This window comes from Pinus tabuliformis, chromosome 2_1 (assembly GCF_031772625.1).
Source record: "Pinus tabuliformis cultivar Carrire ecotype Pingquan chromosome 2_1, CPIR1, whole genome shotgun sequence".
Taxonomy (NCBI): domain Eukaryota; kingdom Viridiplantae; phylum Streptophyta; class Pinopsida; order Pinales; family Pinaceae; genus Pinus; species Pinus tabuliformis.
The window spans coordinates 404,208,169-404,224,076 of record NC_142299.1 but is presented as its reverse complement, the minus strand read 5'-3'; the positions used below and the strand labels follow the sequence as shown (position 1 = coordinate 404,224,076).

General features: G+C 36.1%; 1 protein-coding gene across 1 annotated transcript; it reads right to left on the bottom strand.

Annotated features, from left to right (window-relative positions):
* Nucleotides 1-13,065: 13,065 nt before the first annotated feature.
* On the bottom strand, nt 13,066-13,829 carry LOC149200593 (uncharacterized). Its single transcript, XM_089399600.1, has one exon. It carries the CDS (start codon nt 13,827-13,829, stop codon nt 13,098-13,100), a length of 732 nt encoding a protein of 243 aa, XP_089255726.1. The 3' UTR covers nt 13,066-13,097.
* Nucleotides 13,830-15,908: the final 2,079 nt, after the last annotated feature.

The window sequence follows — 15,908 nt, the reverse complement described above, 5'->3', positions numbered from 1 at the left end:
TACATTGGTGGTTGTGTTTCTAATTAGGTTAACGTGACTGGCAGAGTAAAATCGTACCATCGTTTAAGAAATTTGCTTGTGTGTAGGGTGCAATGAGACATGCGTGTGACATGTTGGGGAAACTATTGGTATGATTTTGATGGGTCGAGTAGGATCTATATTGCAAAGGCTTTTTGGAGACAACAAGATAATTGATGTTGATGTTCAATATTGATAATTCTCAAGTTGAACTCATGTAATTGCTCACTAGTGTGAGTCATTATTGAATATATATTAGTTGAAAATAAATAAATAAAATTAGTTTAAAACATAAAAAAAGACCAAACCATGGTAAAACAGAAAACACAAAGATCTTGATAATTAACCATAACTTTTAATGAACTTAGTAAATTTTCCCATTTTATTGATCACATTCTTTAATTAAATCTATGAAGGCTGTGGAGTTACTTTCCTCTGATCTTCTTCACCTAGTATTTGTTGTTGGATCTCAAATTGGTAGGTATAAGTTCTTAGGGCAGATCAATGCAACTTCGTCATTTATTCTGATTGATCAATTATTGTTATCATCTCCCAGTAGAGTAAGTCCCTCTTAATGGAATAAATTGAGTTCAAAGGGAAATTTTTTATTCATTTTTGAATTGGAAAAGAAACACCTCCATTTTGGAATTTACGGCTTGGAAGAAGCTTCAAATTGTGTGTTGAGCTTTCATTTAGACTTAAGAAAAATTACATATTAAGTAATATTGAATTGGTTTCAACTATTTGTTTAATTACTTAGGACTACGCTCGAAAGTTTTACACACAAATTTAAAGAATTATGATTATAAATAATACATACCTTCAACTTAAATGAATGTATCATTATGAAGTACAAATAGGTTTCTAATGGCTTCTTTGTACATTTTTTTATCTTTATTTAGGTGGATTGGAATATTATGATAGATATTATAAATATTTTAAATAACATAAAATTAAATTTAAATAACATAAAAAGAGAGTTAAAATTTTCAAAATTTATTAGAGTTAAGAAAAATGATTTGACTCTAATTGGGCGATTTTTATTGTTTCCATTAGAGAGCTCTTGAAAAACATAATCATTTTCTTTTGAAACCCTGTGTTGCTTTTTTTCAAAGTAGGAAAGGGTGAGAAGATTAAGAAAAAATAAAGAAAGGATAAAGTGAAAAGAAAAGTTTTCATTGGTTATCAGATTGTATGTATTTAGTTTTAATATCATAAAACTAATGATCATAATTAGAGTCTTTAAATAGAAACAATAAACTTGGTATTCATGAAACTACATGAAAGAAACAACTCTCAAGACAAGCAGGGAGAAAGCCCCGCCCAACAACAAAAAAGTGAACTGGACGACCCCTCAAGCATCAACAGTTATGAGGATTCAAATACCGCACAAAATAAATCTTCATTTAACAGCAAATCAGATCTGCTAGACCAAACTTCTTCTCTGACTATCTTCAAAAGGACGAACACAATAGATCGCGAAGCTAAGACACCAATGTCCCAAGAACCAGAAGAGATGAAGGAGATGCAAGATAAAGGAAGTTGGAAGACCGTAGAGAAAAAAAGGAAAGCTACAACACCAATCTCGCGAAGAAAGACGAGGAGCCAGACAATTAAAAACTAAGAAAATTATAGGTCCGATAGACCAATTTGGTCTCAGTGGATGTTAACCACCATCATCATCATCGTCATCATATACGTGTTATTTGATTATTTTCTTTATTTATTTTTCATGGTGTTAATTACAAGTGAAATAGAATGCATGGGATGTACAACCACATTAAAAATATTAGTATTAATGTGGTTGATATAGTCGAAGGTTTCATTTGTATCTACCATTGATAAATATGTAATAATAGAAATAATAATACAAAAAAAATTGTTGCAATAAAAATATTATTATTATAATTATAATTAATAATAATTATTTCTTTATAATAATAATGGTTTAATATAATTTAATTTTAAATTAAGTAATATAAATATGAACCCTTAGATTACTAAAACCTTGGGATTGATATAAAAAACCCAAGGGAATAATAAACCCAAGGGGTTAATACTAAAACCCCAAGGGATTATAAACCCAAGGGAATATTAATAACCCGAGCTATAATAAACCCAACAGATTAATACTAATAACGCTAGGGTTTATATTCCCTTGGGTTTATAATATCAATCCCTTGGGTATATTAATCTAAGGATTCATATTCCTAGGGTATAATATTACTCATAGGTCTATAGTATTAATCCTCTAGGTTCAATATAAATCATGGTCATCCAAGGGTTTATATACCTTGGATTTATAATATTAGTCCCTTGGGCTTAATAATGTTAGTCCCTTGGGCTTAATAATGTTAGTCCCTTTAGGTTTTAGTATTAACACTTGTGTTTATAATACCAATCCCTTTGGTTTATCAATGTAAGGGTTCATATTCCTATGGTTTAATACTAAAACCCCAAGGGATTATAAAACTAAGGCAATAATATTAACCCAAGGGATTAATACTAAAAAATTAAGGAATTATAAACCCAAGGGAATAATATTAAACCTTAGGGATTAATATTATAAACCCAAGCTATATAAACCTAAGATAAATATTATAAACCCTAAAATAAACATGGTTGAGATTCAAGAGATAAAAACTCTCAATGTAACTTGCCCAATTTTTTCCCTCTTGGAACTATCACTTCACATTGCCCCACCTCTCACATGGAGTATGGCTGCATGTGCTCCCTCTTCCCACCTTGCTTGAAATTCCCCCCTACTGGAGGTCTCTGCATGAGTGGATGCCTCCACTCGGTCTCCTCTTTACTTCTCCAATTGTGGCAGCTCCACAATTGTCTGAGCCTACCTCTGAGGCTGCTTCTTCTCTACTTGAGTGGATCTCTCCACTCGGTCTCCTCTATGCTTCTCCAGTTGTGGATGCTCCACAATTGTATGATACTACTTCTGAGGATTCTTTTGGGGCTACATGTTGAGAGGTAATTCACTCTCCCTCTCAACCACCAGTCTCTAACCTTTTCCTTGCTCCTCAAGGCTTTGCATGCATCTTGTACCTCAAGAGCATATAGGTTCTTGACTCGTGCACCGATTTGTTTCACCTGTCCCGTGGGGATGTTTCTAAGGAAAACCTTTCCCTTACTAAAAATCACATCATCGCCATGGTCTTCCAATACCGCAATGGAAACAAGATTCTTATTTAGCCCTGGAACATACATCACATCTGTGATTATGAGAGGGGAGCCAGACTCCCTATGAAAGGTAACTATACCGATCTCGGTAGCTCTATGCCTCTCATCATATCCGAACTCTATGTTCTGCTTGAGTTATTTCTCCTCAAAATCACTAAAGAGATCTTTTTTCCCTGTCATCTGGAACAAGGCACTACTATTAAGATACCACATGCCTCCCATTACAGTGCTGACCATACATGTAATGAGAGTGAAATCAAGTTCAAATTTTGAAGCTAGAGCTTCACCTATTGCCACTACTGTTGGCTCCTTATTGCTTTCTTTCTTCTGTGGGCAATTCATGGCATAATGCCCGTGCTTGTGACAGTGAAAACACTTGACTTTCGACAAGTCCATCTTCTTGCCACCCACCTCGCCTTGGGAATTCTTTCCCTTGTCTTTGTTGTCTTTGTTCATTAATGAAAATTCCTCTTCCACTTCTTTGGAAGAGGTCCCATCTCTGGTGTTCCTTCGAATCTCTTCTTGTACCAAATTTGCCCATAGTAGTTCCCAATCTGGTACCTTCTCCCTCCGATTAATAGAGTCCTGGAAGCTATGCCAGCTATTGGGAAGTCCTAGAAGAGCTAGGCTCACCATATCGTCTTCAGAAACAGTAATCCTGACAATTCCAAGCTCATCCCAGCAATGTGTGAACTTGGTCAAGTAATTCAGAATTGAGTTGCCCTTCTCCATCTTGATCTTTCTGAGTTTGTTCTTAAGTGCTAACTTCCTATGGTCACTGCTATTCTGAAACAGGTTTGTTAATACCTTGCACATTGAGTATGGAGTTCACAGGTCCGTCAATACTATTTTGGATTTGATATCTTTACTATTGTTTGCTATTTGTGACAAAATTCAATTAGATAAATTAATATGCTCAATAGATCATTTCAAAATTTTATAATTTTACGTAATTTTATAAATTTATGAATATGGTTTATAATAAACCATATAATGTTCTAAATTATTATGGTGGGATTGAAAAACATCCCTAATTACCTAAAAATAATGGAACATGCTATTCAAAAGATCACAAAAATAAAAACAATTCACAAATTTAAATATTAAGTTGTGTTGTAGCCGCTACAACACCACCCAAATTTTTGGGCATATTCAAGATTTTGGGTACCCCACCACTCACCCCGAAGCATGATCACACATGGATAAGGGTTTGTGATAATGCATCATGACAATAACCTTGCTTTGTCTTGGTCCTCCTCCCCTCGAGTGCATTAAGATTCCTCAAATTTCCATCTTACTCCGCGCCCTTGAATCTATAGATGCACCATTGCTTTTGCATAACATAAATTACTGGAAATTCATAAGTTTGGTAAGGTGCCTAAATGTTGTGTTGATTTTTGGTTTCGAGCACCTCTTGTTTTACTCGTATAATTTAGTTGCAATTTTTTACTATCACCTCTAGATGAAATTATTTTCATAGTTTTAATTATTTATCCCTTTTCTTTGCAGGGATTTAAATGGAGCATAAGAGATATGAATATCATATGGCCACCACAGGTTCTAAACTCTGACAAGAGTGTCCTTGTTTAGTTTTTTCACCATGGAATACACAACAAGAGATTTCCAACCATTAAGGTATTTACTCCTGAAAATCCTCCATTAGAGTATCAAGGAGAAAAGGATTCAAAACCAACAACCGAATTTGCAATTCAGCAGTTGACAACTATTGTTAAAGGCTGGCTAAATGGGAAGACTGGATCAAACAAGAAAAGTTCATCTAGCTCATAAATAGAGTGTGCTTCAAGAAACTTTGATGACATTGTCCTCAAAAGTAAAGATCAATGGCTTGTTGAATGTTATGCTCATATATTATGGAACAATATTTGCAATGCGAAAGGTAAACAATGCCATGGTTAATGAAGCACATACTTTGAAAGCAGCAATTACAAGACAACGCATGGGGGCAACTAACAAACATTCAAGTGAAGTAAATTGTCCTTTTAATACATATTTGGGTGGATACCAAAGAAATGTTAGGGAGATTCATAATGGGCAGACTGATCTAAAATTGTTGCTGCATATATCTCATGTCAAAAAAGGTCGATGTCAAGAGAATGCATGGATAGTGCCAACAAAACATTACATGGAACGAGTGAGCTAATGTTTCAATGATGCAACGTTGAATGTGTCACTTAGATGGTGACTGGAACTCAACAAGAAGAGGCCTGTCAAAATGTTGTATACTGAGACTATCACACTCCTTAGTGATTCATCCTCAACACACTTTTAATCAAAGAACTTAAAGGGAGTGGCATGGAATACATACCAAATGACACTTTTATTAAATTAGAATCATGCCACGTGCTCGAGTGCTGGAACACACACATATATTTATGGTTATCAATAAACCATGCATAAAGGATCAACACCAAGCCTAGTGAGTCATGAATGACATGTTGTGGGAGTATGCACATAATATGCCATATGGTGGGCACGATGCGAGCCTTTATGAAAGGCGAGATGATCCTACATACATTTAGGTGTCAACAAAGTACATTGGGTGCATACCACATCATAATGCCCATCGCAGAGAATAATGCAATATGGAGTGAGTTGACAGCCATTCCACGAAGAAAACTAAGCAATGGAGGAACCCATGATGTATTAGAAATTTAGGGCAAGTCGCACTTTGCTAACCAAAAAAGGTAATGCGACCTATTGGGTGAGCAATAACTATGGTCTCTCAATAGATTTGTGACTAGGATGGTCACAAAATCGTAGTTTGAGCTATAACAATCTAGTTCAAAAATGTGATCTTCCCTAATTGCAGCGATTGGACCATCTATATGAGTCGTATTCCTATCTACGGGTCACAATTCTATTGACTGGTCGCAGTATCCAGTTGTGATCTCTCCCACAGTCTCTATTAACGCCTCTCCCCTATAGATGTGACCTATACAAAGGAAGCCTTGGGACTTCAGAAAGTGACATGACTGTTTGTAATGACAGTAGTGATATAGACAAGCTCATGGAATGACACCACACATTTACAAGCATTCTTCAAGCTCGCTTGACTAAGTTGTAGGTGATAAGGATATTTTGGCAAAAGAATGACGTGAAAGTGTTATTGATGCTATGAGAAAGATGGGAGGTCATTCTATATCTATTAATATTATCAGTATTCTGGTTGAAAGAAGTGGAATATTCATGCGGAATATTTGCATAGTCGTACTTCCGTTTCTCCCTCGATTACTTCAAAGTGAGATTAACTGGCACCTTACTGTTGCTATGGAAACCATGCTTGTACTAGGGAAGACTTTTAGTGATGTTACCTGGGCAACCATATCAACATACCCAACAATGAAAGTGGATCACTGAGCAGAGAAAAGGCTTGAACGTTGTAGTTTGTGCTACATTGAACTCGGAACCATCAAGTAGATCCTTGTCCCTTTAATCAGAAGAGCTATAGTTGTTGCTAAGTCTATGCATGGGTTATGTTGAGCCTTTCCCATCTGCGACTAGACTATCTCCAAGTCGCAAAATCGTAGTTATAAGCCTCATTCATGCAGTGAGGATTTGCAACCTGTATGTATTGCGACTCTGCGACCCCTCTCCAAGGTCGCAAAACCACACTTGAAAAATCTCATGATCTCTATGAGACTCCCTCTTTTGTGACTATGCAACCTTCCATTAGGTCGCAAGATCACGACAGCGGCCCAACACCATGACCTAAAAATGTGACCCGAACTACGTTGTGACTATGCAACCTACCTTGCCTTTACGAAATGTGATGGGAGCAACATTGCAGGTCACAAAGTCATGTTTCAGGGCTCCAACGTTGCTCTAGAAAATGTGATCGCCATTAAATGGAGACCGTGCGACCTCACCAAATTTGTGACCCAAGGAAAACATATCTAGCTCCTTGCCCATAAAATGTGTTTTCTTGGTAATATAATATAATGAAATTAGGAGGAACACACTACTTTCAACGCCTAATTGATTGATCCAAAGGGTTGGATTATACATCAACAAACATAAAATATCAAACAATGCATTGGGATGCATCCCAAAAAGCATATTAAAGGGGTGATACAAAGAATGTTGAGAACCCTTATAAAGGGCTATGGAAGGCAACAAAGATTATCCTCTAAAGAGCAACAAAATGGGTCACAAAGATGTTGGGTTATGACTTTGAAATTATCTACAAAAAAGGGAAGCAAAATGTTGTGGCAAATGCACTCTCAAGAAAGGATGAGGATGTGGGAGAATTGTTGTGCGCCATTTCTATTATCCAACCAGATTGGATAAATGAAGCAAGAGAGGAATGAAAGAATGACGAAGAAGTGTGGGCACTTATTCAAAAGTTACAACAAGATTCCAGTACATCTGATACATTTAGCTAGAAAAATGATTTGTTATGGTACAAAGATTGCTTATACCTCTATGAGAATCCCCAACTCAAAGAAAAGATTCTTATGGAATTGCATACTTCTCCCTTAAGAGGGCACTCGGGATTTTTAAAAACTTACCACATGGTTAAGAAGGAATTTTTTTGGGATGGCCTTAAAGCGGATATTCAAAAGTTTGTAGTGGAATTTTTGGTTTGCCAACAACGTAAAGTTGAAACAATTAAGACCCTAGGTCTATTACAACCTTTATCCATTCCAAGACAATGTTGGGAGGAGGTTTCAATGGATTTTATCACAGGTTTACCCAAGTCTGAGGGAAAGAGTGTCATCATTGTGGTAGTTGACAGACTTACCATGTATGCACACTTTTGTGCATTATCACATCCATTTAAAGCCAGTACAGTTTCTACTTCATTTATGGAAATAATTCAAAAGCTACATGGAAACCCAAAGATTATTGTAGGTGATAGAGATCCCACTTTCACAGGAAATTTTTGGACAAAATTGTTTTCTTGTCTTGGTACTCAGTTAGCTCATAGCTCATCTTATCATCCTCCATCTGATGGGCAAACTGAGATAGTAAATAAATGTTCGGAAGGATATCTTTGTTGCTTCGTATCTAATAAACAGACACAATGGGTCAAATGGTTGCTTCTGGCTGAATGGTGGTATAACACTTCCTACCATAGTGCAACAAAAATGACCTCATTTATGGCACTTTATGGATATCAGCCACCATCCATTCCATCATATTTAAGAGAAAATCCTAATGTTCAAGCAGTGGAACATCACATTAAGCATCAACAACAAGTTCTCCAACTCTTAAAGGATAACCTTGTGTTGGCGCAAAATAGAATGAAGCAACAGGCAGATCAACATTGTAGCGAAAGAAGTTTTGATGTAGGTGACTGGGTATTTCTATAGCTACAACCATATAAACAAATGTCCCTCAAGCAAGATAAGAAGGATAATAAATTATCACCAAAGTATTATGGTTCGTACAAGGTGTTGCAAAAGATTGGTACTATGGCATACAAATTGGAGCTTCCTGCAGCTTCTCGAGTGCACCTAGTGTTCCATGTTTCATGTTTAAAGAAGGTTATAGGTGACAAACTCCCAGTTAAAACAATATTGCCAGAACTTTATGAGGAAGGAAAAATTATATTGGAACCGGAAGCAGTCACAGAAACAAGAACTCGATAGCTACGAAATCGATCAATTTCGGAGTATCTCATCAAATGGAAGAACTTATCCGCTGAAGATTCCACATGGGAGGATAAGAATTTTATACAGAAGCACCCAGAACTATTCAAGCATTAAGGACAACACTTTTTTGAAGGAGAGGGGCATGTTAGGTCCCTATAATACTAGTGATTATCCCATTACTATTGTAGTTGTATCCCTTATTAATATTTTTGTGCCCCTATTGTCCCCATATTGTTATTACTGTGCCCCATAGAATCCCTCTATTGTTATTTTTGTGCCTTTATATTATTATTGTTAGGTTGGCTTGGTTATATTGTGATCCCTTAGACTCCTATATATAGAAAGGAGGTTTTGTCATTTGTATTATCAAAGAATTGTTCATTTATGTAATGTAAAGGAGGTTGCCCCCTCAAAGAGGCTGAATTCTAAGGCGTTCATCTATCTTTTCTATCTTTTTGTGAGCTAGTTTCATAACAAGATCCCATAGAGCAGTAATTCCCCCAGATAAACCACATGAATTCACTACCACTATAGACCAAGTAGGAACATTAACATGAAAATAAGGGATGGCACGAGGAAAATCAGACATACTCTCCTGAATAAGAATCCTAATCAAGTGGTAAGTAGAAATTTGATGTCTAAGGGATAATTTTTGTGGCATCCCCTAACCCACACAATCTAGAAGAGATAATATTCATTTTTTAACCATGCCGAGGGTGCATTTTCTCTAAGGGCCCGAGCTGCAGAAGAGTCGATAATTAGAACATCATGTAGCGTAGAGAAATTGCTAAGCAATATCTTTCTCGAGGTGTTTCCCCTATGGTGAAGGCCACGCTTACCACCCCCCCTACGAGCCTTGATATTGCAGGCTGAATTTTGGTTGATAACAAGTGAGGAAACTAGGTCCTTCCCCTTTTGTACTGTGGGGGATGAGAGATTCATGGTGGGGTTCAGTAGAAGGAATTCAACATTGCTATCAATATAGTTATGAGGGGAAGAAATAGATTGGGGATCCCCTTAGGGGGAGGAGGGTTGAGTTCAGATGTAGTGGGAGGAGGGTCATGGGACAAAGGCACCGCTCAGAAAGGGTCATAAGGCAGAGGGACCACAGGGTCGAGAAGAAGGGATGGAATAGCTGAAATGGATTCAAAGTTCTCAGTGGTTAATGGTGGATGGGAAGACTGAGAGGGAATAAGATGTGAGGATGTCGAAGGAGCATCGGGGAGAGAGGAACCTGAGGTAAAAGGATTTAGAGGATCCATGATATATTATGACAATGGATGTTGAGGGGACGATGGGGAGGATGAGAGATGATTAGTGGATAAAGTATGATTTTGCAAATATGAGTTGTCAGAAGAAATAGAGTTACCTATTGCCCGCTCTGATTGCAGACCGGTGGAAGGCTTATGATTTGTACCCTTAAACGAGTGCCAATGATGGAAACGAGGCGAGCATTGGTCCAACAAATGCCCCATGTGGTGGCAGAGTAAACACCAAAAGAGTATACCCAATAGTCAAATGCGCCAAGAGTCCCATTTAAGTATGATATTTTCAAGGAGACCACCGAAGAAATTTACTTCAACCAAAATCCATGTGACACACTTATCATGTGCCCCCAAAATGCGGGGGTCCATATAAGAGAAACACCCGAACGAATCCCCAATAGCCATCCGGTCTTGTCGCGTCCAATATTTCAGGGGGATAAGACCATTTAACCCAAGCCAACTTATTCTTGGGTGTGTCCAACAAAGGGTTAAATCTAACGTATTATTTTTAGAGTTCAATAAAGCCCCATCCACAAACTGAGGGGTGCACCAAAATACGCTCAACATCTTCCCGGTGTAAGAAGTGAAAAGAGAAACAATGGTTAAGAAGTCCACTGACCTTGGGAGTATAACCCAGAAGGGGAGTCCATTGAGTAGCAACCCATCCCCCATGTCCATATCTCTGGTCCCTGAACACTGTCATCGCCCCCACAAGAGCTTTGCTTTGTAAACTAATGACCCTGTCCCATAAGACGTTGTGCCATGCAACGAATTGGTTTATGCGGACGACTGTGGGAGTCCGATGAAGCCTTTCGAAATCCCAACTGTAAATTTTAGCTTGCATGTGTGTCGTGTGTCCGGACAGGCTGGTCCATGTGGGGAGAATCGACAAGAGAGTCTGCCCCCTGATAGACCTTGAGATATACAAAGAAGGACACCGCCAATGTATTAAAATTAAATGTATGCCAGTGATACTGAAAATTAAAACGAAAATTACATTTGTCTAGGTTGAATTCATAATCGCAACAGAAACATCAAATCAAATCAAGCTCTTTTCAACGGAATCTAATCTTCTTTAATCTTCTTCAAATCATTGAATGGTCCAAAAGACTTAATTTTCTCGAATTGATCCATTATTATTAAAAAACTTATTTGTTTTAGAGAGGCTTTTTCACTTTTGATTTAATTCCCACAAGAATATATATATATATATTTTTGTTAGATTTTACTTTTTCTATCTAAGAAAATGAATTAATAAAAGATTAATAAATCTATTTGATTTATGCGGCTTTTTCATATGTGATTTATTTTCAAAACGAAAATAGATTTTTTTTATTATCTATTATTAATTTCTATTAGAAATTTATTGAAATTTTATTTTCTCATTTTATTTTTGTTCTAAAAATATTATTTGATTTAGTACATATTCACTATAAAATTTAAAGAATTATTGTTTAAAATTCATCCATAAAATTAGGAATAATAGGATGTTAGAGTTAATTAGAGGGATGTATTATTCTAATCCATTCTTCAATATCAAATTAGTTAATTGTTGTTAGTATATAGCATTAATTTGTAGCTACATCATCATTATCTTCTATGTTGACACCATTGCCATAAAATAAGGCTCTATTATGTGAACATATGTGTTCAGATTAATAAAATCTCTAAGTTGCGTAGTTATTATATTTCTCTATATTGTTTTTGTTTTTCTTGTTTTGGTATCGAAACGATGAGGAGTTGTGGCATGTGAGAAACAATATTGAAGCACTTTCCATTGGGAGTTGTGCAAGTTGGACTCTTGTAGCCATAGGTTTAGATAATCTATTGCATGCAATATAGAACCAACCACATGAAGCATGTGATGTATGCAGCTACATGAAATGTTTTTAGAAATCTCATTTAGTGATTCCTACAACTCCCACATGGACATGGAGTACTTGGTGATATTATTATGTTAGCCATTAAGCAACTATCCTCCATGTATACCATTACGCATTTCCCCACCTTCTTGTCTACATCTAGGAGATTTGTGAGGGAGTCCAGAGTAAATCTTGAAATCAAATATGACCCCAAATTTTATAGCTCACAATGAACGATCAACTCTTGAATCTCTATTGCTAGTTCTATCTGATGGGGAAAATAATCAATGAGGGCATTCATTTCCTCTGCATTAATCAACAAGGATTTTTTGGTAATGGTGATCTTAGGATTCTCATCCCACAAAGCATTTCCCTCACCCTCAAGATCGACCCTAGTGGAGAACTTGTAACGAACTTGTAATGGGGATAAAAATAAATCTCTATTGCTAGTTCTATCTGATGGGGAAAATAATCAATGAGGGCATTCATTTCCTCTGCATTAATCAACAAGGATTTTTTGGTAATGGTGATCTTAGGATTCTCATCCCACAAAGGATTTCCCTCACCCTCAAGATCGACCCTAGTGGAGAACTTGTAATGAACTTGTAATGGGGATAAAAATAATGTTTTTTGGGGATGCCTTATTTTCATTTAGTTATGAAAATAGATTAATAAATTAATTATTATTATATTTATGTGATATTTTTTAGAATTTTTTGGTTAAGTTTTATTTATTTTTTACTTAAGAAAATGGATTGATAGAAAAGTAAGATTTAAAGCCTATTTCTTTCAACACTATTAATAAAAAAAATTGTAGGCTTGGTGAGACTACATCTTCATCATGTCCAACATATCCCCTCGAAGCCAATTGAAATAATGACTTCACATCAAGGAGTGCCTTAACAAACCTCTTGATGAGGGTGGAGTGCCTTAATGGAACATAATAACTTCACATCAAGGAGTGCCTTAACAAACTGCCTGATCACACAAACCTCCTGATCACGGTGGAGTAACAAACAAAAACTTACATTTGTGCTGGAAAAAACAAAGAAAAACTTACATATAGATATTCATGTCCTAAGTCTAAAATAAATCTAAATTTATGTTTATTGTAAATTTAAAAATATTTCCAAAATATTACTACTTCATGAGCCGAAGAGCCCGCTTACTGCTCCACTGATGATTGACTGAACCAAAGCAGCTCTTTTACCGCCAGATGTGGATGTGGTGGGACGCACGGATGCAACTCGATGAATACCATGCTCTGAGAGTCCAAAAATGTCATTTTTAGCGCAGCTCGGATCCACGTAAACCTTACACGCCACATCCTCGCACCGATATCTCCAACCACCGCAACGGATGTAACCATCGCAGGCGCTGCAAGTGTATGCTTTCCGCTTTAAATCACCCGTCACAATTTTGAGTTTGTGATTTGCGTGCCCACCGTAGTCGAGTATTTTAGGAAGCGCCATACACAAGGGATGGAACCTTCTGTTATGCCTTTCAGTTTCGAACACAAAACCTTTAATCACCTCGCAGCAGGCACTGCAGTGATGCCTCAGAAACGTCTTGGAACGAAACTTGATGATCACGTCGCTGCGAAACGGGTGTTGGATGTCGTCAGGGAGGGCGGCGCAGACCTCGTGCAGAGTGAAATTCATACAAGAACCAGAAGAAATCTTACACTTGTAACCCCTGTTGGCTCCGTATTCTTTGCATCCGCTGCATGTGTAAGCCGGAAGACCCTCAAACAGCAAGAGCTCATGCTCATGGCGGTTAGCGTTAAACAATACTTCCTCCCCTACCTTTCCCTTTCCCTCTCCCTCTCCCTGCTTTTCATCATCTCTGGCTGTTCGATTTGAATTCGGCTCCGCCATAAAGGAGGCGCACTCTCAATTAATGACAGACCTATTTTCTTTCTCACTAGATGCGGAAGTTCGACGATATTGGGATCGCTGGGCCAGAATTATGGATTCGGCTCCGCCCTGCAGGAGGCGCAATCTCAATTAATGACAGACATATTTTCTCTTTCAATAAATGCGAAGGTGGACGATATTGGGATCGCTGGGACACAATTATCACTGCATCGGCTTATTTATATAAATTCGGGGGTATATCCGGGTATATCCCTAATAAACAGGGAAACTCCTAATAGGAAACTCCTATTTCGTAGACTGTAGAAAAGTAAATGTTGGGTGACATGTCAGGCATTTACTTTTCGTCTTTCTCTCACAAATGTTGGTTGACATGTCAGGCATTTACTTTTCTTCCCCTCTCTCACAGCACGCGAATCTAGATAGCAGCCTAGAGAAAGAGAGCCAAAGGTAAATGCCTGACATGTCAGCCAGCATTTACTTTTCTATAGTCTAAAAAATAAGAACCGCTTAATAATAAACAGCGGTATCAAGTGTGAAATATTTATTAAAATTGACTGATTATAATATAAATCAAGTGAGAGGTTGGTATATGTTAACATCATTGATTGATTCTACTTGTAATAAATGGAGGTCAAAGAATACCAAATTATTTAGATTTTTTCCCCTTCCATCGTTTAAGAAAAAGCGTTAGTTGTATAATGAGTATGTATAATTAACATTAACAAATCTAGAGATTAATTTCAAAAATAAATATGTTAATCAATTTTTTTAAATTTAAATCAAGCTTATTATTATTTATTATATATTGATCTTTTAATTAGTTTTTAAAATTACGGTAATCTTTTAAGTTAAGAAATAACAATGTATACAATATTATGAAATTGAGAGCTTTGAATTTACATGAAATTAACTAAATTTCATATATATTAATATGGTATCACTATGAAATATTTGGTAAACCTGAGTGATCATAATCTGCATCACATAAGTAACATTATTGATTCGATTAATACTTATAATCCAAAAATCCAAAATTTGTGGAAATCCAAAATCCCCATTAAGATTATTATTTTTTTTCTTTGGTTGGTTTGGAAGAATAAAAATTTAAGACCAAGTTATTACGAATAGACATCGCAGTTAATTGACTTTCCCAACACGCGTTTGACTTTCCCAACACCTAATGCAAATTGGATATTTTAAAAGACCAAGTTATTACGAATAGACATTGCACTTAATTGATAATAAATTTTTTCAATTTTGAAGACATTTTCTATACCTATAAATATTAATGAAATTAATAGCTTTTAAAGGTTACGATATTATTTTATTATTAAAAATAAAATGACTGTTTCAAATTTTTGGAGGATGACCATTTCAGTTTGTCTTTTTAGCCATTATGCCATATGACCCCTTCAAGTTTTCTATTTCATTCTTTATCCTAGTTTAATGTTTTATTTTTCTATATATATATATTAAATTTTTATATTGTTTTGATTTCTAAAAATGGGGATTTTTAGTTTGTGTTTCAAGAATATGTCATAAAAAGTAATTTTAGTGGATTATAGTAGAATCCAAAGAATTTGTATGATTATGAAATATTAACATTTATTATATTCATAGAAAAGAATGTTTCATAATCATCAATATTTTATAGAGAGAATGGATTGATTTGTAAATCAATAATTTATAGTCTAAAGCTTGCAAATCTATGATTCATAGATTTCCTACATGGAAATTAGAAATAAGGAAGAAATATATATATATCCTTGTGCCAAGGGATTTTTCACAATAGTGTTTGACTTATTTGAGGACAAAGATTGAAACTTGAACTTTTGTCAACGGTTCTAGGGAAACCTTGGTCAATGGTTCTAGGGAAACTTTGATCTCTACATGAAACCCTAGACTCCAATTTTTGACCCCTCTTTGAACCACTTCTCCACGATGCTCATCTAGGTAAGCTTGCTTAACCTCCCTCTACATTTATAATTTTATAAGAGATAGTGGAAATGCTTTAGTTGTATTTCATTTGATATTCATTAGGTGAAATGCTAGTGTATTGCAACATATGCATGCATGTGT

Coding starts and splice junctions, on each gene's coding strand:
- LOC149200593 (XM_089399600.1), bottom strand. CDS start 13,829: ATGGCGGAGCCGAATTCAAATCGAACAGCCAGAGATGATGAAAAGCAG.